The 22,332-nt window shown below is 49.9% G+C and overlaps 1 protein-coding gene across 1 annotated transcript in view; it reads right to left on the bottom strand.

The window, feature by feature from the left end:
• The window catches only part of MAST1 (microtubule associated serine/threonine kinase 1), a gene marked incomplete at its 5' end in the record, with an annotated part of 63,270 nt that overhangs the window by 19,339 nt on the left and 21,599 nt on the right, over nucleotides 1-22,332 (bottom strand). Inside the window, 9 exons of the mRNA XM_015425912.1 lie at nucleotides 926-1,048; nucleotides 2,459-2,560; nucleotides 4,009-4,174; nucleotides 6,832-6,964; nucleotides 7,775-7,913; nucleotides 10,530-10,738; nucleotides 12,420-12,505; nucleotides 17,004-17,071; nucleotides 21,480-21,612. Coding sequence (XP_015281398.1) covers nucleotides 926-1,048; nucleotides 2,459-2,560; nucleotides 4,009-4,174; nucleotides 6,832-6,964; nucleotides 7,775-7,913; nucleotides 10,530-10,738; nucleotides 12,420-12,505; nucleotides 17,004-17,071; nucleotides 21,480-21,612 — 1,159 coding nt within the window. The remainder of the gene's footprint in view (nucleotides 1-925; nucleotides 1,049-2,458; nucleotides 2,561-4,008; nucleotides 4,175-6,831; nucleotides 6,965-7,774; nucleotides 7,914-10,529; nucleotides 10,739-12,419; nucleotides 12,506-17,003; nucleotides 17,072-21,479; nucleotides 21,613-22,332) is intronic.

The raw sequence follows: 22,332 nt of genomic DNA, 5'->3' as shown, positions 1-22,332 counted from the left end.
TTTTCACTTAAAATAAAAACATGCTTAAAACATCAGCACTCTTGCAATATTCTGTTTATTGAACAGTGTCTGATAACTGACACCTCTTGGCTCTGAATTATTGCATCAAAATGTCTGTGCTGTTGCAATCTTGAGTATGCTGCTCAGGTGTGTATCTGTAAGCTGCAAACCTAGGATGATGCAGCAGCAGCAGAACTGGAAGAAGAATCAGAAGACAGCCAGTTCCACTGCGGGCCTGAGAGAAGCCCTCCGGGGGCCTAATCCTCTGCTTCAAGGCTTTTAGAGTCTGAAGGTGCCTTTGTAATTCTGACAGGAAGGAAGTGCCACTCCCCAAATGGCTTCCCACAGGAAGCGGAGCCATGTAGAAAAGGGCTGCCCTGGGAGGCAGAACCACACACAACACCTCCCTCTTCATGTCTCCTGGGAAGAACGAAATCGTAAAGGAGGAGTGGAGCCACACCTGTTGCTTACTCATCCTCCTCATCATCTAGTGGAAAACTCTTTCACTTGAATGAAGGAAGCCAGTAACGAGCCCTTACCAAAGGCCCCCCCCATTTTCTAAAAAGCTGAGTGGGTGCCAAGTGAAGTATTGGCAGCCGCTATGGTGCCAGCGTTGGGGAACCTTGTGTAAAGGGGCTACAAGGTTCCCGTTTCTCGTTCCCTCGGCAGGCCAACACAGCCACCCCTGTGCGATAAAAAGGTCAAGGTAAAGGGTCCCATGCTCGAAAGCCAGTCGAGTCCGACTCTAGGGTGGCGGTGCTCATCTCCGTTTCCAAGCCGAAGTCGAGAGTCGTTCCTGGGGTTCTCGGGCCGGCATGACTAAACACCAAGGCGCACGGAACGCTGTTCCCTTCCCACCGCAGTGGTCCCTATTTATCTACTTGCAATGTCTTGCTTTTGAACTGCTAGGTTGTGCGATACTTGCTGTCAAAATAGCTGGTGTCTTCCTCCGACTCCAGGTGGGGGATGAACTCCGCTTTCTGCCTCAGGAGTCCGTTCCAGTCCAGGTCTTTGAAGAAGGAGTGCTGCTTCACTTCGTAAGCGCCGCCTGCAAAACAATCCACAATGGTGCCCTCTCCAGGAAACCACCACGAATCAAACCGGGGTGTGTGTGTTGTGATAATTGGGGGGCCAGGACAGACCGGCGAGGGTGTGCGTGTGCGAGTGGGTGGGTGGGCAACACGGCGGTCTTGCCAAGAAAGCAGTGATGCCGCTCCTAAACAGTGAAAATGGGGAAGGCCCACAAGGATTTTTCTCCCTTTCCCAAAATACTAGAACTCGAAAGCGTCTGATGAAGCTGATGGGCAGTAGGTTCAGGATGGACAAAAGGGAATGCTATGAGGGCCGGACATGCCAGTTTGGTGTGGTGGTTAAGTGCGCGGACTCTAATCTGGGAGAACCGGGTTTGATTCCCCACTCCTCCACCTGCACCTGCTGATGTGACCTTGGGTCAGTCACAAGCTCTGGCACAGCGGTTCCTGAAAGAGCAGTTTGTGTCAGAGCTCTCTCAGCCCCACCCACCTCACAGAGTGTCTGTGGTGGGGAGGGGGAGGGAAAGGAGTTTGTCAGTCGCTCTGAGACTCCAAGTGAAGGGCGGGGTATAAATCCAATCTCTTATCTTCTTCTTCTTCTACTACTTTACACAGAGAGGGATTAAAATGCGGTATTTGTTGCTAGAGGATATAGTGATGGCCACAGGAATAAACAGCTTGAAAAGGGGATTAGATAGATTCATGGGGGATAAGTATGTAAATGGCTACTAGCCCTGGTGACTGAGGGGAACCTCCAGATTCAAAGGCACTAAACCTCTGAATCCCAGAGCCAGGAGGCAACATCTGTACCCTGTTGTTGGCCCTCCAGAGGAACTGGCTGGCCCCTGAGTGAGACGGGAGGGTGGACTAAAGGGACCCTCCCTGGTCTGACCCAGCAGGGCTCTTCTGGTGTCCTTATCAGGGGAAGGCCTCAGCCTCTCTGCCCTGTTGCTGGCCCTCCAGAGGGACTGGCTGGCCCCTGTGTGAGACGGGAGGCTGGACTAGGTGGACCCTCACTGGTCTGACCCAGCAGGGCTCTTCTGATGCTCTTATCATGGGAAGGCCTCGGCCTCTCTGCCCTGTTGCTGGCCCTCCAGAGGGACTGGCTGGCCCCTGTGTGAGACGGGAGGCTGGACTAGGTGGACCCTCACTGGTCTGACCCAGCAGGGCTCTTCTGATGCTCTTATCATGGGAAGGCCTCGGCCTCTCTGCCCTGTTGCTGGCCCTCCAGAGGGACTGGCTGGCCACTGTTGGACCCTCCCTGGTCTGATCCAGCAGGGCTCTTCTTATGTTCTTATGACCTTTTCAAACCCAAAGTCAGTCAACAGTTCAGTGTCCCCTTTTGCAAATTTACAGCAGCAGAAAACGAGGGAATTACTAGCAGGGCCATCACCCACAGTAGCCCACCTATCGGCACCAGTCCTTACCTGCACCCAGACGCAGAAGAGGATTGGTCTGCAGGAGGCAGGAAATAAGGTCCTGAGCATCTGCAGGAAGTGCCTCTTCCCCTTCTGGCCACAAGATGTCATCTGAAAGCAGCAGAGCACAGAGAAGACTCTTGGAAGGGGTTGTCTGTGGGCAGAAACTTACGATGGTACATTCCTCAGTGGCGGCTCCTAATCGAAGACCTGGTGGAAGAGCTCCATTTCACGGGCCCTGCGGAACTGTAAGAGGTCCCGCGGGGCCCTGATGTCCTCCAGGAGCTCATTCCGCCAGTGTGGAGCTGCCACTGAAAAGGCCCTGGCCCTCGTTATGGCCAGTCTGGCATCTTTTGGGCCAGGTAGAGTCAGGCGATTTTGCGACCCTGACCACGTACGAGTGGGCCTTGGGAAGGGTAACATTTAAATTACCTAGATCTGTGATTGTACCCGCCAACATCTTCAGATCTGACACGGTACTGTTATGTTGAAAGGAAGCAAACCGTGATGTATAGTGCCAAAAAAAAAAGGTTCTTCACCAGTTTACTAATGGATTTGATGAATGTGACTATGAGATATGACTAGCGTGTTTGCCAAATGGATTAACATTATTTAGGTATTTCAACGCTACCCACTCTGATAAAGGTCTACACGAAACGAGATGTGATATGTGTGGTTCGTTGGGGTTGATGGCGTTTGAATTGCTTCCAGTCAACTGAATACTGAAAAAAGAACTTACAGGTTGGTGAAGAACCTTTTTTTTTTGGCATTCTACATCACAGTTGTCAGCTTCCTTTCCCATCCCGTGATCTCCCACTTTGGTTTGCACGGTGCTGATATGGCCTGGATCTTGCTTATAACTCAATCAACATATCACTGCCAAAGAGAGCGTGGCTGAGAATAACTTGACCAGGAGTCTGACAGTTTCCAAATATCTCAAAGCCTCTCCATGCAGAACTGTTACACACGAACGTTGGTAAGGTTGTGAGACCCTCAATCCACTGGACTACAGGAGGTGGACATTTGCCTCTCCACTGTTGGAACAGAAGTGTTTTCGCAATTCTAGGGGCATGGAAGCTCCACTTTCATGGACCATCGGTTAGCCTCCAAGACGGGCAAATAGGTTAAAAGTACAGGAGCGTCCTCAAAGATCAATGAGTATCCTACTGCAAAATTTATACGAGTGATTACTTCCTGAGCCCTGACCTGGATCGCCCAGGCTAGCCGGATCTTTTCAGATCTCGGAAGCTAAGCCGGGTCGGCCCTGGTTAATCCTTGGAGGGGGAGACCACCGAGGAGGTGCTGGGTTGCTACGCAGACCTCTGTATCTCACAAACTATCCCAACTTGACGACAAAAGAGGAAAGCGTCCTGGAGTCGCCAGATCCAAAAGACCCCTCCTGTCTTCTTTCTGGCTCGGCATAACCCCGCTCTACCCTGGTTTGATCTTGTGTTCATGACCAGAAAAGAACATTGGCTCCCTCCCCCCACCTTAGCAATGTGAGGCTGGTGGACTGCTCCCGGCTGTACCGGAAGGACTAACGTCCGCCTTCCACCTACCGGTGATGACCTGGCCAAAGAGCTCCTCCGGCGTGTCTCCGAAGAAGGGCACGCACCCCACCAGGAATTCATACAGGATGATGCCCATCGCCCACCAGTCCACCGGCTTCCCGTAGCCTTGGCGAAGGATCACCTCAGGAGCAATGTATTCAGGGGTGCCACACACCTGCCAAGATGCCAATTTTCACTGAGTTAGCTCAGATCTGCCCTGACCGAGATGGCCCAGGCCAGCCTGGTCTCTTCAGATCTTGGTCGACTCTGGCTAATATATATATACAGGGCTATTTTGGGGCAGGAACGCACAGGAACGGAGTTCCGGCTGGCTCCCAAGCTGGCCACGCCCAGCAGGAACTCATTAGCATAATAGGCCACACCCAGCAGCAGAAACTCATTAGGATTGACTATATTAGGGGTGTGTGGCCTAACATGCAAAGGAGTTCCGGCTACAAAAAAGGCCTTGATTTTGACAACAAACAAGGTAAACAGAATAAGAAGCAAAAGGTGGGTGTGGCTGGATGACCACACTTCTGGTAACATGGGGGTGCGGCCTAATGTGCTAATGAGCGGTGCTGTCAGGGGTGTGGCCCAATATGCTAATGAGTTCCTGCTGTTGGGTGTGGCCTATTATGCTAATGAGTTCCTGCTGGGCTTTTTCTACAAAAAGAGCCCTGTTTGTACCTATAAAATTGCTTGGGGAAGGGGCGAGGAAGAGAAAGCAGGAGGGAAGAATAAGAAGGAGCTTCCTTAGATCTGCCAGCATTCTGAGCTTTCTTGGAGAATGTATCATGTTAAAAAAAAACTCTTAGTTTTTCCAGGAGTTCTCTGAGAAAGCACAGAAAAACCAAACTAATTATGAAGCGCGCCGGCCTGGAGACCTCACCTGTTATGACTTCATTTCAGCAAAGGGTGAGGCCTAAGCCAGCAGTGGTAGATTGATGACACTGTCTAACCATCTCATCCTTTGCCGTCCCCGTCTTCTTTGACCTTCAATCTTTCCCAGCATCAGGGTCTTTTCCAGTGAGTGCTCCCTTCTCATTTGGTGGCCAAAGTATTTGAGCTTCAGTTTCATTATCTGGCCTTCCAGGGAACAGTCAGGGTTGATTTCTTTTAGGATTGACTGATTTGATCTTTTTGCAGTCCAAGGGACTCTCAAGAGTCTTCTCCAGCACCATAGTTCAAAAGAATCTATTCTTCGGCGCTTGGCCTTCCTTATAGTCCAACTCTCGCAGCCATACATGACTACTGGGAATACCATTGCTTTGACCATGTGGACTTTTGTTGGCAGGGTGATGTCTCTACTTTTTATCATGCTGTTTAGGTTCGCCATTGCTTTCCTCCCAAGGAGCAGGCGTCTTTTAATTTCATGGCTGCAGTCACAGTCTGCGGTGATCTGGGATCCCAGGAACGTGAAGTCTGTCACTACTTCCACGACTTCCCCTTCTATTTGCCAAGGAGTGATGGGGCCGGATGCCATGATCTTAGTTTTTTTGATGTTGAGCTTCAAGCCCACTTTTGCGCTCTCCTCTTTGACCCTGAGCAAGAGGCTCTTTAGGTCCTCTTCACTTTCTGCCAATAGAGTGGTATCGTCTGCATATCTGAGGTTGTTGATCTTTTCCCCAGCAATCTTAATTCCCGCTTGTGATTCATCCAGGCCAGCATTTCGCATGATGTACTCTGCATATATATTAAATAATTATCTTCTCTGAAAACCATGCTAGTTAACTTCACCAACACTATAATAATAGTTTTCTTATTTATATCTTTTTAATCACAACTCATACTTTAACTCTCACTTTTGTTTTCAAACACCTTCTTAACTATTAAATCCTTATTTCTTATTTTATTCTTTTTACAAGTATTCCTTCCCCCCCACTTTTTGGACTAATATGGTTATTACTATCATTCCACAGCCTGCAGTTCAGCGTCTTAACCGCTTGAGCCACCGCAGCTCCCTTTCTTCTTTTAATTATGACTAATACCAAATAGTGGAGCTTCGGTGGCTCAAGTGGTTAAGACGCTGAACTGCAGGCTGTGGAAGGTCAGTAGTTCAACAGTGAGCCACGCTGAGCCTTCGGGGAGGGCAGGATACAAATCCAAAGATAAATAAATAAATTAATTAAAATGTCACTTCTTGTGAGTTCTCCAAAAGGAGGTTCCACACAAACACAGACAAATAAAACAAACACAGAAAAGCTGTTTTTTCCTTCTCTCGGGTGCTGATCCACTTGTCTCCTATAGAGCGTCACTCTTTGCTTTAGCAGCCAAGAAAATACAGGCTTCAAGCTGCATCTGACGGAACTACGGCTTGCCCAAGGTCATCCAGCAGCTGCAAGTGGAGGAGTGGGGAAATCGAACCTGGTTTTCCCAGATTAGAGTCCGCGCTCCTAACCACCACGCCAAAGTGGCTCTCACCAAACACAGAGAAGAGATTTATACCCCGCCCTTCACTACCCAAAGGAGTCTCAGAGCGGCTTACAATCTCCTTTCCCTTCCCCTCCCCACAGCAGACACCCTGTGAGGTAGGTGGGGCTGAGAGATCTCTCTTGAGGACTGCTCCTGAGAGAACAGCTCTGAGAGAACTTGTGACTGACCCAAGGTCACACCAGCAGCTGCATGTGAAGGAGGAGTGGGGAATCAAACCCGGTTGTCCCAGATTAGAATCTGCGCACTTCACCACCACACCAAGGTGGTGATCATTATGAGTAACAGAGAGGTAACAGTATGATAATAGGAGAGGCTGCCTCCCCAAAAGCCTGGCGGAAGAGCTCCGTCTCACAGGTCCTGCGGGACGGTTACAGATGCTCACACGCACGAATACCCCACCTGTTTATCGAGGAACTCCCGGGCGTCCTTCTCAATGTGGCCTTCGTAGAGGTTGGTGGTGAGGCTCATGAGCCCCATCTTGGAGAGGCCAAAGTCCGTCAGCTTGATGTGCCCCATGGAGGTGATGAGGAGGCTGGGGAGGAAGCGGAAGAAGAATCAGAGAGGCTGGAGGGCACATCGCGGCTACCCCCTCGACCCAGAGGTGACAGAGGAACGCGGTGAGGGGTGGGGGTAATGAGTCAGACCCTTCAGCAAGGAATGTGTTTGCCTCCCCATGGGGGGGAGAAGAAGGAAGGAAGAAAGGAAGGAAGGAAGGAAAGAGGAAGAAGGAAGAGGAGGAGGAGAAGTGGAGGAAGAGGAGGAGGAGGAGAAGAAGAAGAAGAAGAAGAAGAAGAATAGGAGGAGGAGAACAAGAAGAAGAGAAAGAAGAAGAGGTGGAGGAAGAGGAGGAGGAGGAGCAGAAGAACAACAACAAGAAGAAGAGGTGGTGGAGGAGGAGGAGAAGTGGAGGAAGAGGAGGAGGATAAGAATAGAAGGAGGAGCAGAAGAACAACAACAAGAAGAAGAGGTGGTGGTGGAGGAGGAGGAGAAGAGGAGGAGGAGGAGAACAAGAAGAGGAGGAGGGGGACGAGAAGAAGAAGAAGAGGAGGAGGAGGAGATTGGATTTATACTCCACCCTTCACTTGGGAGTCTCAGAGCAGTTTACAGACCCCTTCCCCTCCGCACTACAGACACCCTGTGAGATCGGCAGGGCTGAGAGAGCTCTCACGAGAACAGCGCTTGAGTTAACAGCTCTGAGAGAACTGTGGCTTGCCCAAGTTCACCCAGCTTGCTTCACATGGAGGAGTTGGGGAATCAAACTCAGTTCTCTCAGATTAGAGTCTGCGCTCCTAACCACTACACCAAACGGGGTGGGGGTGGGGGCTACCCCTCGGCCGCGTACTTATCAGGCTTCAGGTCCCGATGGACAATGCCATAGTTGTGTAGGTACTCCAGGGCGAGGACGGTCTCGGCGAAGTACATGCGGGCCATCTCGACGGGCAGTGCCCCGATATTCTTCAGCAGCGTGGCGCAGTCCCCACCTGGTGGGAGGAAGGCCCAGTGGTTAGGGATTACAGTGTTCCCTCTAAGCTGAGTTAGCGTGAGCTCGCTCACAGTTTTTTAGCCTCCAGCTCACACATTTTGGTCTTAGCTCAGGAAGGATGGCTCCAGAGCAAACTAACTGATGCGGTTGGCAAATCGCTCGCTCACAACTTCAATGCCAGGAGCTCACAAAGTAGAATTTTTGCTCACGAGGCTCCACAGCTTAGAGGGAGCATTATTAGGGAGAGGACCATAAGAACGTAAGAGAAGCCAATGTTAGATCAGGCCAGTGGCCCATCCCGTCCAACACTCTGTGTCACACAGTGGCCAAAAATACCAGGTGCCCTCAGGAGGTCCAGCAGTGGGGTCAGGACACCAGAAGCCCTCCCACTGTTGCCCCCCACCCCCAAGCACCAAGACAGAGCATCACTTGCTCCAGACCAAGAGTTCCTATCTATACCTTGTGGCTCATAGCCACTGATGGACCTCTGCTCCATATCCAATTCCCTCTTATAAGAACATAAGAGAAGCCAATGTTGGATCAGGCCAATGGCTCATCCGATCCAACACTCTGTGTCACACAGTGGCCAAAAATACCAGGTGCCATCAGGAGGTCCAGCAGTGGGGCTAGGACACCAGAAGCCCTTCCACTGTTGCCCCCCACCCCCAAGCACCAAGAAGACAGAGCATCCCTTGCCCCTGACCAAGAGTTTCTATCTATACCTTGTGGCACATAGCCACTGATGGACTTCTGCTCTGTATGTTTATCTAATTCCCTCTTGAAGCCGTCCGTGCTTGTAGCTGCCACCACCTCCTGGGGCAGTGAAAACAGGTGAGGAGGATGTTGGCCCACTGTTCCAAGTTTGCCCGAAGCACAGCCTTGTTATGAATACAATAAAATCATGTTCTTGTGCGGAAGCAAGATGGTGGCCCGTTAACCAGAGCGGGTTCTTGGGTTAGGCAAATGGCATGGCAAATGCAGTTGATTTCTGACTAGAGATGTGAAGGCCCGGAAAAAAACCAGAAAAATTCAGAAAAAAAACGTTTTTCCCCCGTTTTTTTCCTGAAGCCTTTTTGGTTTTTTTCCGAAAAATTGGAAAAATTGAAAAAAGAAAAGAAAAGAAAAAAAATTGATTATGGAACATTTTATTTTAACATGGGTTACAAACTGAACTCTCCAATGCAAGAACAAGATGCATTTCTTCCTTTAGGAGGTGCGATTGTCAGAAGAAAATAAAAAAGTTTCAGTTTTGTTTTTGCATGTGGATGGGTATTCTGTTTGTAATAATTGTTTAGATACACTATATTTTTAATATGCTAGTTGTGATAATTTCATGCCAAGTAAAAATGTCCATAGTCATATTTTATGTTCCTAAAGTAATAGAATGACTTTCAATCTAGAAAAGACAAAAGAAATGCTAATGTAGCATTTTTTTCAATTTTTCCGAAAATTTCCGTTTCCCCCCGAAAAAAACCGGAAAAAAAACCAGGTTTTTTTCCGAGCTTCAAAATTTCCGGAAATTTTACATCTCTATTTCTGACACGATCCTTGAAGTTCTTGATTGGACGAATTCACTCTGTAAAGTCCTGCACCCCCAACAGCCTTCTGAACCCGGCCAAAACAGCTGCTCCCTGGACCAGTGTTGCCCAGGCACCGACTAGGTCAGAGGTCTCCAAACTTTTTGAGCTTACGGGCACTTTTGGAATTCCGACATGAAGCGGAGGGCACAGCCACAAAACAGCTGCCACCAAATGACCGCTGCGGGGAGCTGAGCCGGCCACGTAACGGCTGCCACTGCTTACCATTGCTGCCGAAGCACCCTTTTGTAAAAATCTGCACATCCAAGCAAGTCTCCGGTGGCCAGTCGGAAACCTGGCCCTGCTCTCTTTCTCAAAACACTTGGTGGGCGCCGGACACCAGGAACGGTTACGGCCGGTAGCATGGTGCCCACGGGCACTGCATTGGGGCCTAGGCGAAGGCAGCCGTAGAGAATCCATGCCACCAGGGCCTCCACCCCCCCATAAGAACATAAGAGACGCCAATGTTGGATCAGGCCAAAGGCCCATCCAGTCCAACACTCTGTACTTTTGTAAAAATCCGCACATCCAAGCAAGTCTCTGGTGGCCAGTCGGAAACCTGGCCCTGCTCTCTTTCTCAAAACACTTGGTGGGCACCAGACACCAGGAACGGTGACGGCCGGTTGCATGGTGCCCATGGCACTGCGTTGGGGCCTAGGGCGGAGGCAGCCGTAGAGAACCCATGCCACCAGGGCCTCCACCCCCCCCCCCATAAGAACATAAGAGACGCCAGACATCAGGCCAATGGCCCATCTAGTCCAACACTCTGTCACACAGTGGCCAAAAATACCAGGTTCCATCAGGAGGTCCAGCAGTGGGGCCAGAACACTAGGAACCCTCCCACTGTTGCCCCCCCCCCCAAGCACCAAGAACACAGAGCATCCCTTGCCCCATACATAAGAACTTAAGATAAGCCAATGTTGGATCAGGCCAGTGGCCCCTCCAGTCCAACACTCTGTGTCACACAGTGGCCAGAAATACCAGGGGCCCTCAGGAGGTCCACCAGTGGGGCCAGGATATTAATCCCCCCCCCATACCTTCGACATACTCCATGACCATGCAGAGGTAGCGCTTCGTCTCGAAAGAGCAGAACATGCTGACCACGAAGGGGTTCTCGGCGAACGTCAGGATGTCCCGCTCCACAAAGGCCTGTTGGATCTGGTTGCGCAGAATGAGGTTCTGCTTGTTGATCTTCTTCATGGCAAAGCGCTGGCGGGTCTCTTTGTGCCGCACCAGGTACACGGCTCTGAGAGAGGGAAGAAGCAGAGGAGACGCGGTCAGCAGGAGGGGAGTCGCTCCCTGGGCGCTAGCCAGTAGGGCTCCCCAACCCATCCCGAAGTCACAAGAGACAGAAACCGTGCGCGGCCATGGCTGTGGCTCAGTGCAAGGGCATCCGCTCTGCACGCAACAACGCTCAGGTTCGATCTTTGGCAACGTCAGTTTGTTCTGAAAGCCAGTTTGGTGTTGTGGTTAAGTACGCGGACTCTAATATGGGAGAACCGGGTTATATTCCCCACTCCTCCACTTGCACCTGGCTGGATGACCTTGGGCAAGCCATAGTTCTGGCACAGCTGTTCTTGAAAAAGAGCCGTTTCTGTCAAGAGCTCTCTCAGCCCCGCCTACCTCACAGGGTGTCTGTGGTGGGGAGGGAAAGGGAGAGGAGTTTGTGAGCCGCTCTGAGACTCCTTTGGGTGGTGAAGGGCAGGGTATAAATCCAATATCTTCTTCTTCTTCTTTTACCTCACAGGGTGTCTGTTGTGGGGAGGGGAAGGGAAAGGAGTTTGTCAGCCGCTCTGAGACTCCTTTGGGTAGTGAAGGGCAGGGTATACATCCAATCTCATCTTCTTCTTCTTCCCCTCATAATTTACTTCATGTGTACCTTGCCTTTCTCCACGATAGGGGCCCATTTCATCCTCACAACAACCCTGTGAGGTAGGTCAGGCTGAGGAAGTGTGAGTGGCCCGAGGTCACCCAAGCGAGTTTCCATGGTGCGAGTGGGGATTCGAACCCAGGTCTCCCAGATACGGCTCCAGCACTCTTAACTCCTATACTTCGCTGGCTCTCAGGGGAAGGGGCGTGAAATCCGCTGCTCTCACTACCAATGCTCCCTCTGAGCTGTGGAGTCTTGTGAGCAAAAATTCTACTTTGTGAGCTGCTGGCATTAAAACTGTGAGCGAGCGATTTGGCTGCTGCATCAGTCAGTTTGCTCTGGAGCCCCCCTTTCCCGAGCCGAGATAAAAATGTGTGAGCTCGGGGCTAAAAGCTGTGAGCAAGCTCATACTAACTCAGCTTAGAGGGAACCCTGCTCACCAGGGCTTTTTTTGTAGAAAAAGCCCATCAGGAACTCATTAGCATTATAGGCCACACCCAACAACAGAAACTCATTAGCATATCCAGCCACACCCATGAGAGCATAGCTCATTAGCATATTAGGCCGCACCCCCATGTTACCAGAAGTATAGTCATCCAGCCACACCCACCTTTTGCTTCTTATTCTGTTTACCTTGTTTGTTGTCAAAACCCAGGGCCTTTTTTTGTAGCAGGAACCCCTTTGCATGTTTGGCCACACACCCCTAACGTAGCCAATACTAATGAGTTTCTGCTATTGGGTGTGGCCTATTATGCTAATGTGTTCCTGCTGGGCGTGGCCAACTTGGGAGCTAGCTGGAACTCCATTCCTGTGCGTTCCTGCCCAAAAATAGCCCTGCTGCTCACTACGTAAATTAAAGGACATTTTCTCGAGGGGAACGGCTCTATTTCCTGGAGATCAGTTATAATAGCGGGGTGGGTGTGTGTGTGTCTCCAGCCACTACCTGGAGATTGGCAACCGTAGCCCTGGGCCGTGTCTTGGAGAGGAACCAAAAACCAGGAGAACCATCTGGGCAGACGTGACCGAGCAGGCTGGTACCCCAGGGCGGCTGACTTACCCGTAGGCCCCGTTGCTGATCAGTTTAATCGTTTCAAAGTCCCCTTCTCCCGGAGGCTTCTTTGGCTTCTGGGTTGTCCCACGGCTCTGTAACAAGCAAGCATATCGGGTCAGGAGACATAAGTGGTGCATGAGGCAGACCTCGCTGCTGTTTTGGTTTGGGACGACGCTGCACAGCTCCCTTACAGGCAGGGGCCATTTCCTGCGGGAGCGCACAGGAGCGGAGCTCCGGCAGTAAAGAGCCCAGGGGGCGGGCACATGCAACAAGCCCCGCCCCCTGCTTCCAGCAGCCCTCAGTCAGAGCAAGAAGCAGCCAGGTAAGTTGCAGAGCTCCCTCCCAGCCTCCAGTCCAAAACAGTCCAATGGGGGAGAATTTACCATATACATCATAATTTTTATTATTCTTTTTCCAGGGTGGACTTTTTTATTGTTCCACGTCTTATAAATGAGTTCGCATATGGTATGATAAATAGTTAGATCAGGGGTGTTGATCCAGACTATGTATTCTATAAAATGTAATGTCATGTACCAGAGATGGAAACTGTATAAAAGACACAGACAAACCCAATTAACAACATTATTTTTTACTCAAAATACAAAGAAAAGCAAGTGAAAAGTGAAAAGCAAGTGATTCCAAGGAGTGAAAGCAGTGGTTTATGAATGGTTTATCTCATGAGCTCTGAACCAAGGAACATTTTCACATCTGAGAAAAAACAAAAACAAACCTATAGATGTAATTTAAGACCTGAAGACCTGCACTATCTATAATTGAGATATTTTGACATTGTAAAACTTTGGAATGTGTTAGGACATCCTCTGCGTAGGAAGATCCCACCAAAATCAAAGCAAAAGTGTCAATAGGTGTAATTTACACATGTAATAAGATTGCCAAACCGATTGATTCTTTTTGTATAAATGTGGGTCCTTTTCACTAGCTCCTGGCCAATCTTTAGTCACTCAGAGAGTTCTTTATGCTCCTGAGGGGCCAATCTTCTGCCTCAGAACTTCTCAATGGAGCTGGAGAAATGTCTGTCTGTATGACTAACATTTATCTGTTATTTAGAAGGATTAAGAAGTATTTAGTGCATTGTTTGAGTTCCGGCGAAGCACCTGGCTGGCTGAGAGCACAGTATATTTAACCTTGGCTGCAGTCACACGAAGCATTAGCCACGCTACAGAGATGGAAGATTGGCGGATTTTCCGGGCGTGATCACACTGCAACATCTGGAAAGCGTAGAGCTCCCGTTGCGAACCCAAGGCTTCTCGCCGAAGATGCGGCTTAAAAAACTGGTACCTCCGAGGTACTAGTTTCCGGAAACCACGGGGCAAGGGAGGGCGACTGATTGCGTTTTCGGTTAACACGTTTTTTGTCTCTGCTCAGGAAGGGATGTGGCTCCAGAGCAAACTGATTGCTGCAGCGGCCAAATGGCTTGCTCACCACTTTAATGCCAGGAGCTCACTGGATTTTTCTCACAAGACTCTGCAGCTTAGAGGGTGCATTGGTTACAATTGATCTCCAGGCGACAGAGACAATCTCACTTTGGAAGATGGACTCTGTGGCATGAGACCCCACTGAAGTCCCTCCCGCCCCCAAACCCCGCCTTCCTCAGCCTCCACCCCCCAAAAATCTCCTGATATTTCCCAACCTGGAGTTGGCAACCCTATCTCTCACCAGAGTCTGTGCTGAGCAAGCAGTACGATCACCAACTCCAGCTTGGGGAGATTCCTGGAGATCGGGGGACAGAGCAGGGGGAAGGGCAGAGGATGCAACGCTGCCCGCTGCCTGCCCTCCAAAGCCGCTGCTTCCTCCAAAGGAACCAATCTCGGTCGTCTGGAGATCAGCCATGATTCCCGGTGGTCCCCAGGCCCCACCTGGAGGCTGGCAACCCTAACCCCTCCTCCATAGGTTAGCATACCTTGATTAGGCTAGTGAGTACTTGAGAAGAAAGAACAGGAAGGTCCGGCGCACAGATTTCTGTCTTCGCCCGGGAAGGAGGGCTCCGGAGCAGTGTTCCCTCTAAGCTGAGTTAGTGTGAGCCAGCTCACAGTTTTTTAGCCTCCGGCTCACACATTTTGGTCTTAGCTCAGGAAGGAGGGCTCCAGACCAGTGTTCCCTCTAAGCTGAGTCAATGTGAGCTGGCTCACAGCTTTTTAGCCTCCGGCGCACAGATTTCTGTCTTCGCCCGGGAAGGAGGGCTCCGGAGCAGTGTTCCCTCTAAGCTGAGTTAGTGTGAGCCAGCTCACAGTTTTTTAGCCTCCGGCTCACACATTTTGGTCTTAGCTCAGGAAGGAGGGCTCCAGAACAGTGTTCCCTCTAAGCTGAGTTAGTGTGAACCAGCTCACAGTTTTTTAGCCTCTGGTTCACACATTTTGGTCTTAGCTCAGGAAGGAGGGCTCCAGACCAGTGTTCCCTCTAAGCTGAGTCAATGTGAGCTGGCTCACAGCTTTTTAGCCTCCGGCGCACAGATTTCTGTCTTCGCCTGGGAAGGAGGGCTCCAGAGGCAAACTAATTGACGCAGTAGCCAAATCGCTTGCTCGCAACTTGAATGCCGGTAGCTTGCAAAGTAGAGCTTTTGCTCACAGGACTCCACAGCTTAGAGGGAGCATTCCTCCAGACTAGAAAGATCAATTCCTCGGGAGAAAACAGGGGCTTTGGAGGGTGCACCTGTGAGGCGTTTTTAGAAAGTGGGTGGGGCCAGGCGGGGTTCTTGCTCACCAAGGCTTCTGATTGGCCACTGGAGATTTGATGGACTGAGCCCCCACAGCACAAGAATCTTCCCTGAATGACTGAAGGCATGCTGCGGCGGCCATTTTGTGACTGGCCCCGCCTCCTGCGGTAGCCATTTTGTGACTGTGCCCACAGGGACCCCTGTTCTAGGCTTTCCCTGTCCTTCGTTCGTTCTCTCTCAACCTCGGTTTGCTAGAATTTTTCCGGAAAGAATGCCGTCCAAACGCATTAGCCAGCTGTCTGGATGAGAAGGGGCGCGTTTTCAAAGTTCCCTGCCCACTACTGGAGCCCTTTTCCCTCCATCGAACCCTTGCCGCCGCCGGTTTCTCTTGCAGGCCACCAGAGGACTTTTTAGAATATTTTTTTTAAAAAAGAAGGAACACTCAGCAACTGTTAGATAGCCACAGCACGATAACGTTATAACAACCTATTGGAACAATCTACTCGGACCTCTGAATCCTCAGCTTTCGTATATTAAAAATAATCATGGTGACAATGTTGTAACTCAACACCGATCACTCATTTGGTTAAAAAAAGAAAGCCCTCAAAAAGCCCACTGGTGCTGCAAAGGGTGAAAAACAGAAGGGAAACGGCAGGTCATGGAGAAAACTACTCCCCAAACTAGCTGTGTGGATGCCCCACTGGCCGTCTGAATGCAGAGAGGCAGTGTGGTGTAGTGGTTAGAAGAGAAGAAGAGATAGGACTGATACGCCCGCCCATCACTCGGAGACTCAGAGCGGCTTACAATCTCCTTTCCCTTCCCCTCCCCACAACAGGCACCCTGTGAGGCGGGTGGGGCTGAGAGAGCTCTTTCAGGAACTGCTCTTTTTCAAGGACAGCTCTGACAGAACTACGGCTTGCCCAAGGTCATCCAGCAGCTGCAAGTGGAGGAGTGGGGAATCAAACCCGGTTCTCCCAGATTAGAATCCGCACACTTAACCACTACACCAAACTAGTGTAAAACTAGGTTCTGGGAGACCCAGGTTCGAATCCCCGCTCCGCCCCAGAAGTTCACTGGGTGGCCTCGGGACAGTTCCACACTCTCAACCTCGCCTATCTCACAGGGCTGTTGTTGTGAGGGTTAATTAATTAATTAATTAATGATGAAGGCTACCTTGGGTTTCCTTTAGGGAGGAATTTGTGGGTCCCAAGTAAGTCAATAAAAATAAATAAATGCTAGGAATCTATGCCATTTTTAGAGACCACCGAGGAAGACTATATAGTTGAAACGCATCGATTCTTTTTTCTAAATGTTTCCTTACGTTGGTCTCTGGGATATTTGGATTTTTGTCGCCCTTTTAACTTAAATGCCTTTAGCGCCTTTATTGAAGCCTGTGTGTTGTCCTGTGATTACACGTGTCGTTGCTCTCACATCCCTACTTTCCATTTTAACTACTCCAAGCTCAGTGGCTAGATTTTGGGCAGCCTGTCTTGCGATACGTAGAGAGAGAAGACGAATCTTGCCCCATAATTCATGCATCCCTACTCTGTACGATTATTTTATATGACACCCCCTTTAACTTATTTTTATTTTGCGTTCTGGGTTTTATTCTCTGTATTCTAAGCTGGCAAAAGCCGTCACGTAAGCTTTGACGGACTGATTGATATCCCTGTGCGAGGCTGCATGTTTGGCCAAACTCAAGGTGACGTTTGAGGACTAGCCGAGGCAACTGACTTCCACACACCCCTCCCCTTCCCCGGCACGATCCCAGTTGTTTCCCTTGCGACAAGCAGCAGCGGAAACGGTAAACAGGGGTGAGGGCGGAGATGCCTCCGGGATTTGGGTAGATGTGAAAAGCTGGGGTGGGTGGCGCAGGGCTGGAGTGGAGCCGGCAGAGCCGAGCCCGGCTTACTGACCTCCGCGAACTCCTCTGTCTCGGGTGTGTTCGATCCTCCGCTATCGTGCTCCTCCACACACAGGACATCTGACGACAACAGGGTTTGGAAAGAGCCAAAGGGAAAGCCAAGGGAACAAGACTTTAGCATCCCCGCTGTCATTCGTGAAAGCACAGAAAGAGTGAAGCCGAGACGCATGCACGGCCATGCATGCGCACTAAGGCGTATGCATGTGGTAGATAACATGCACATGCTCAGCATGCTGATACGTGCGGGTGAGACATACGCTGCCACCGGCATGCTGACGTAGGTTTAGCTGGCGAATCGGGAGAGGCGACTCATGCGCTGGCGGACACATGCACAGGCAAGACATGCTCCCATGCGTGTTAACACACACTACAAAATGTGTATGTTAGCAATGCGTGTGCAGATGTTCATAGAATCAGAGAGTTGGAAGGGACCTCCAGGGTCATCTAGTCCAACCCCCCTGCAGAATGCAGGAAATTCACAAATACCTCCCCACCCCCACCCCCCATGACACCTGCTTCCATACCGAAAGATGGGAAAAAAACCTTCAGGATTCCTGCCCAAATTGTCGAGTTTCAGAGAGTAGCCGTGTTCGTCCGCAGTAGAAGAGCTAGATTCGAATCCAGAACAGGGTTGCCAGAGCCCTCCTGGCAACCAGCAGGGGATAGGGGAGAAGCGGGAAGGCGGCTCAGCCGACGTTGTAGCGATGTATCTATGTCATCACTTCCGACGTGAACCGGAAGTGGCCTCATCACGCAGCGATGTCAGGGCGATGCTCTGGTATTTGGGCAAAAACTCTATGGTAGATTTGGCTTCTACCATAGCGTTTTTGCCCAAATACCAGAGCATCGCTCCCAGAAATAATATAGTCACATCACGGCTATATCAGCTGGACCTCACTCTTTTGGGGGGTAAGTCCCCCCCCGCCCACCAGCTGATTGGTGGCGGGGCGATGTGGACTGGCGCCCAGGAACCGCCTCCTCCACCAGAGCGTCTGGAAACCCTAGGCCAGAAGGACCACAGAGACCAAGATTTTCAGGGCATGAACCTTCCAAGAATTCTTATCTGACAAAGACAGCTTCAGCTCTCAAACACTCATACCCCAAAAATCTCATTGGTCTCTAAGGCGCTACCGGTCTCAAATCTAGCTCATACAACAGACGTTTGTTTCACTTACAGTGGAACACAGACACAACTGTGAAACTCGGGGCACGCAAACGCAAAAACGCACAAAACCTGACACCTACAAACACAGCCAGAAATGTACGCTAGCTTGCAGACATGACCAGTGTTCCCTCTAACCTGAGTTAGTGTGAGCTGGCTCACCATTTTTTAGACTCCGGCTCACAGATGTTTGTCTCAGCTCAGGAAGGAGGGCTCCGGACCAAACGGATTCATGCAGCAGCCAAATGGCTCGCTCACAACTTTAAGGCCAGCAGCTGACAAAGTAGAATTTTTGCTCACAAGACTCCACAGCTTAGAGGGACCATTGGGCATGACAATGTATATCGTCAGGTTGGTAACAGTGATTCATCTGCATTTGCTATTGGGATGTGTAATTTCGGAGTCCTTCTGGAACTCGGGGCCGTGGATGCCCCTCGACCAATGTTCCCTCTAAGCTGTGGAGTCTCGTGAACAAAAATTCTTCTGACATTAAAGTTGTGAGGGAGCGATTTGGTTACTGCATAGATTAGTTTGCTCTGGAGCCATCCTTCCTGAGCGAAGACAAAAATGTGTGAGCCGGAGGCTAAAACACTGTGAGCTAGCTCACACTAACTCAGCTTAGAGGGAACACTGCCCTCGACACCCCAAAATTGGACCTGTACTTCCCCGAATGTCAGAATCCTGAGTCCAGGTAGATGCTTCCTGGCATCCTAATGAAGTCTGACGACTGGGCGGAACTATACATGACAGGACATGTCTCAATATCCTTTCCCCCATAAGGAGAAAAGGAACTTGAGCGCGGGTGTCGATTTCCACCTGAGAGGAAGGGTTAGAGACACCTCCCCAATGCCGGTGCTTTGATCGGATTCGGAGCACCCCCACCCTCCAAAGAAATTGGTCAAGAGGCAGTCCAAGGATTCCCCTCATCATGCCTAGTTCGGCTCTCAGTTTGCCAGAGGCGAGCAAGAAGCAGGCCCACCACCCACAACCCTTGTGAGCTGAGGTTCTGCCCATCACCTGAACGAAAGCATCCCCAAAGTGAACGCTTTCTGCTAACTATTCAGCATCCCCAGCTTTCTGCTAACTATTTAGCCATTAGAGCCCGATTTAGAGTACAGCGAGCGGGAAAGGTTACGGAGGGAAAAGGAACGGTGAAGCGGGAGGCTGAGGCAACGGTGAGGTAGACGCAAGAACGGGGAAACGGTTCCCGAATCCTTTGCTGCCAGTCTCTGTGCTCTCAGTCACACACTCCTGCGCCCTTTTTTCCTTCGCGGAGGAAGCAAACGGCCAGGCGTAGGTGTCTGTCGACTGAGGGCCAAACGAGAGGTTTGCTTTGATAGCTTGGGTTCAGGTTTCTGGAACAATCTCTGGAGTATTCTGTGTGCGTGGAGCAGCCTGTGGTGTATTCAATGTGACCAAGATATGTATGTGAACGCAGTTATTGAAACACCATGTGAAGCTTCGTCCTGGGCCAGGATCCTAATCCCTCAATTACTATTGGTAGCCCACAACTATAAACTATAACTATAACTATAACTATAACTATAAACTATACAGAAGCCTATACAGGAGCCTATACAGAACATGCCAAGGTTGATTAAAAGGATAATTTGGAGAATTAGCTGGATTTTATTTGAACAAAGACAAATCTAAGATAATGTGTAAGAACATGACGGAAAAGAGCAAGATAGACTTGCAAAAGTTGGCTCAATGTGAAGTGGTGAACAAAACAAGATATTTAGGAGTTGAACTGACAATGAAAAATACAGATTTGTATAAAAACAACTATGAAAAACTGTGGTAAAAGATTCAGAAGGATATAACAAAGTGGAATACATTCAACTTGTCGCTAATGGGAAGAATTGCAGTAGTTAAGATGAATATCTTGCCAAGACTGATGTTTTTATTTCAGACAATACCAATAATAAGGGACGTGAAAGTATTGACGAGATGGCAAACAGAAATTTCCAAGTTTGTTTGGGGTGGTAAAAAGCCACGGATCAAGATGAAGATCTTATGTGATGCAAAAGAGAGAGGAGGTCTCCAGCTACCCAATCTTAGACTATACCATGAAGCGGCATGCTTAACTTGGTTGCAACAATGGATAATTTTGGACAATAAAAAACTCCTGGCATTAGAGGGCCATGACTGTAAATTTGGATGGCATGTGTACTTGTGGTATGAAAAGGTAAAAATGGATGGTCTTTTTAAACATCATTTTGTCAGAAGAGTACTCTTTGAGGTATGGTTAAGGTATAGGAGGTTCTTCTTAGATAAAAGACCTCTGTGGATTGTGCCTTTAGAGGTAATAAAACCATATCCGGGTTATAAGGGGGAGGATTGGAGACAATATAAAGATGTGTTGAAAAAAGTGGGTAACTCGTTTGTATTGAAAACAGGAGGAGATGATACTTAAACATGGTTGGTTGGAATATAGGCAAATAAATGACTTATATAAAAGGGACAAAAAAACCTTTGATTTTAGAGAAGAAAATAATGAAATTGAAGTTGCATGGTTGGAGGGTGGGGAAAAACGTATTTCGAAAATGTATAAGATATTGTTAAAATGGTATACCGAAGATGAAACGGTTAAAGAACAAATGATAAAATGAGGGGGCTCTGTAACTTAACTGGCTGCTTCTTGCTCTGACTGAGGGCTGCTGGGAGCAGGGGGTGGGAGCAAGGTCATCCGGCAGGTGCAAGCGGAGGAGTGGGGAATTAAACCCGTTTCTCCCAGATCAGAGTCCGCACACTTAACCACTACACCAAACTGGCACTCGGACCACCTGACCTTACAACCCAGCACATGGATTGCCCTGAGCTAGGGTTGCCAGCTCTGGCTTGGAAATTTCTGGAGATTTAAGGGATGGAGCCTGCGGAGGGCGGGGTTCGGGGAGGGACCTCATGAGGTACGCGACGGAGTCCACCCTCCCAAGCGGCCATTTTCTCCAGGGGAACAGATTCTCTGTTGTCTGGAGATCAGCTGTAATCCTGGGGGAGATCTCCAGGCCCCACCCGGAGGCTGGCAACCCTTCCCTGACTATTGCAGAGACAACGAGAATGGCCTCGGGTGGGAGAACGCACCTCGGAGGGGGAAGGAGACAGTCTGTGGCTCTCAGGACCAATGTAACACCAAACTCGACAGCCGGAACCCACAGATCTCACAAGGCACGCATGCGGAGACATGCATGGGGTCACAGACCATTGACCACAGAACACGTACGGTGGCCCAGTCGCATACATACACGTCTGCCTGACTGCATACTGGTTTTTGTAGGGTTTGGGGGTTTTTTTTGCCTGGGCTACCTGGGAAGGGGTCCCGGGTGAGTCCCAGCTGACTGATGATGTAGCGAGGGATGTCCGTCTTCACCAGGTGACCCTCTTTGGCATGATCCTCTGCCGCCTCCAGCAAATGGTAAAACTCCTCGGGGTTGAACTCCTAAAATGCAAGAGAACGGTCGGAATGAGAGTTTAGAAGAAGAGATTGGGTTTATACCCCACCCTGCACTACCCAAAGGCGTCCCAGAGCGGCTTACAATCTCCTTTCCCTTCCCCTCCCCACAACAGCCACCCTGGGAGGTAAAAGAAGAAGAGGAGATTGGATTTATACCCCGCCCTTCACTACCCAAAGGAGTCTCAGAGCGGCTTACAAACTCCTTTCCCTTCCCCTCCCCACAACAGGCACCCTGTGAGGTAAAAGAAGAAGAGGAGATTGGACTTATACCCCACCCTTCACTACCCAAAGGTGCCTCAGAGCAGCTTACAAACTCCTTTCCCTTCCCCTCCCCACAACTGACACCCTGTGAGGTAAACAAAGAAGAAGGAGAGATTGGATTTATACCCCGCCCTTCACTACCCAAAGGAGTCTCAGAGCGGCTTACAAACTCCTTTCCCTTCCCCTCCCCACAACAGGCACCCTGTGAGGTAAAAGAAGAAGAGGAGATTGGATTTATACCCCACCCTTCACTACCCAAAGGTGCCTCAGAGCAGCTTACAAACTCCTTTCCCTTCCCCTCCCCACAACAGACACCCTGTGAGGTAAACAAAGCTGAGAGAGCTGTCCTTGAGAGAAGAGCACTGACAGAACTATGGCTTGCCCAAGGTCATCCAGCAGCTGCAAGTGGAGGAGTGGGGAATCAAACCCAGTTCTCACAGATTA

Source organism: Gekko japonicus, unplaced genomic scaffold, assembly GCF_001447785.1.
Source record: "Gekko japonicus isolate JY-2015 unplaced genomic scaffold, Gekko_japonicus_V1.1 scaffold3219, whole genome shotgun sequence".
Taxonomy (NCBI): Eukaryota; Metazoa; Chordata; class Lepidosauria; order Squamata; family Gekkonidae; genus Gekko; species Gekko japonicus.
Note: the sequence above shows the minus strand (reverse complement) of the source record. Positions and strands in the feature narration are given on the sequence as shown.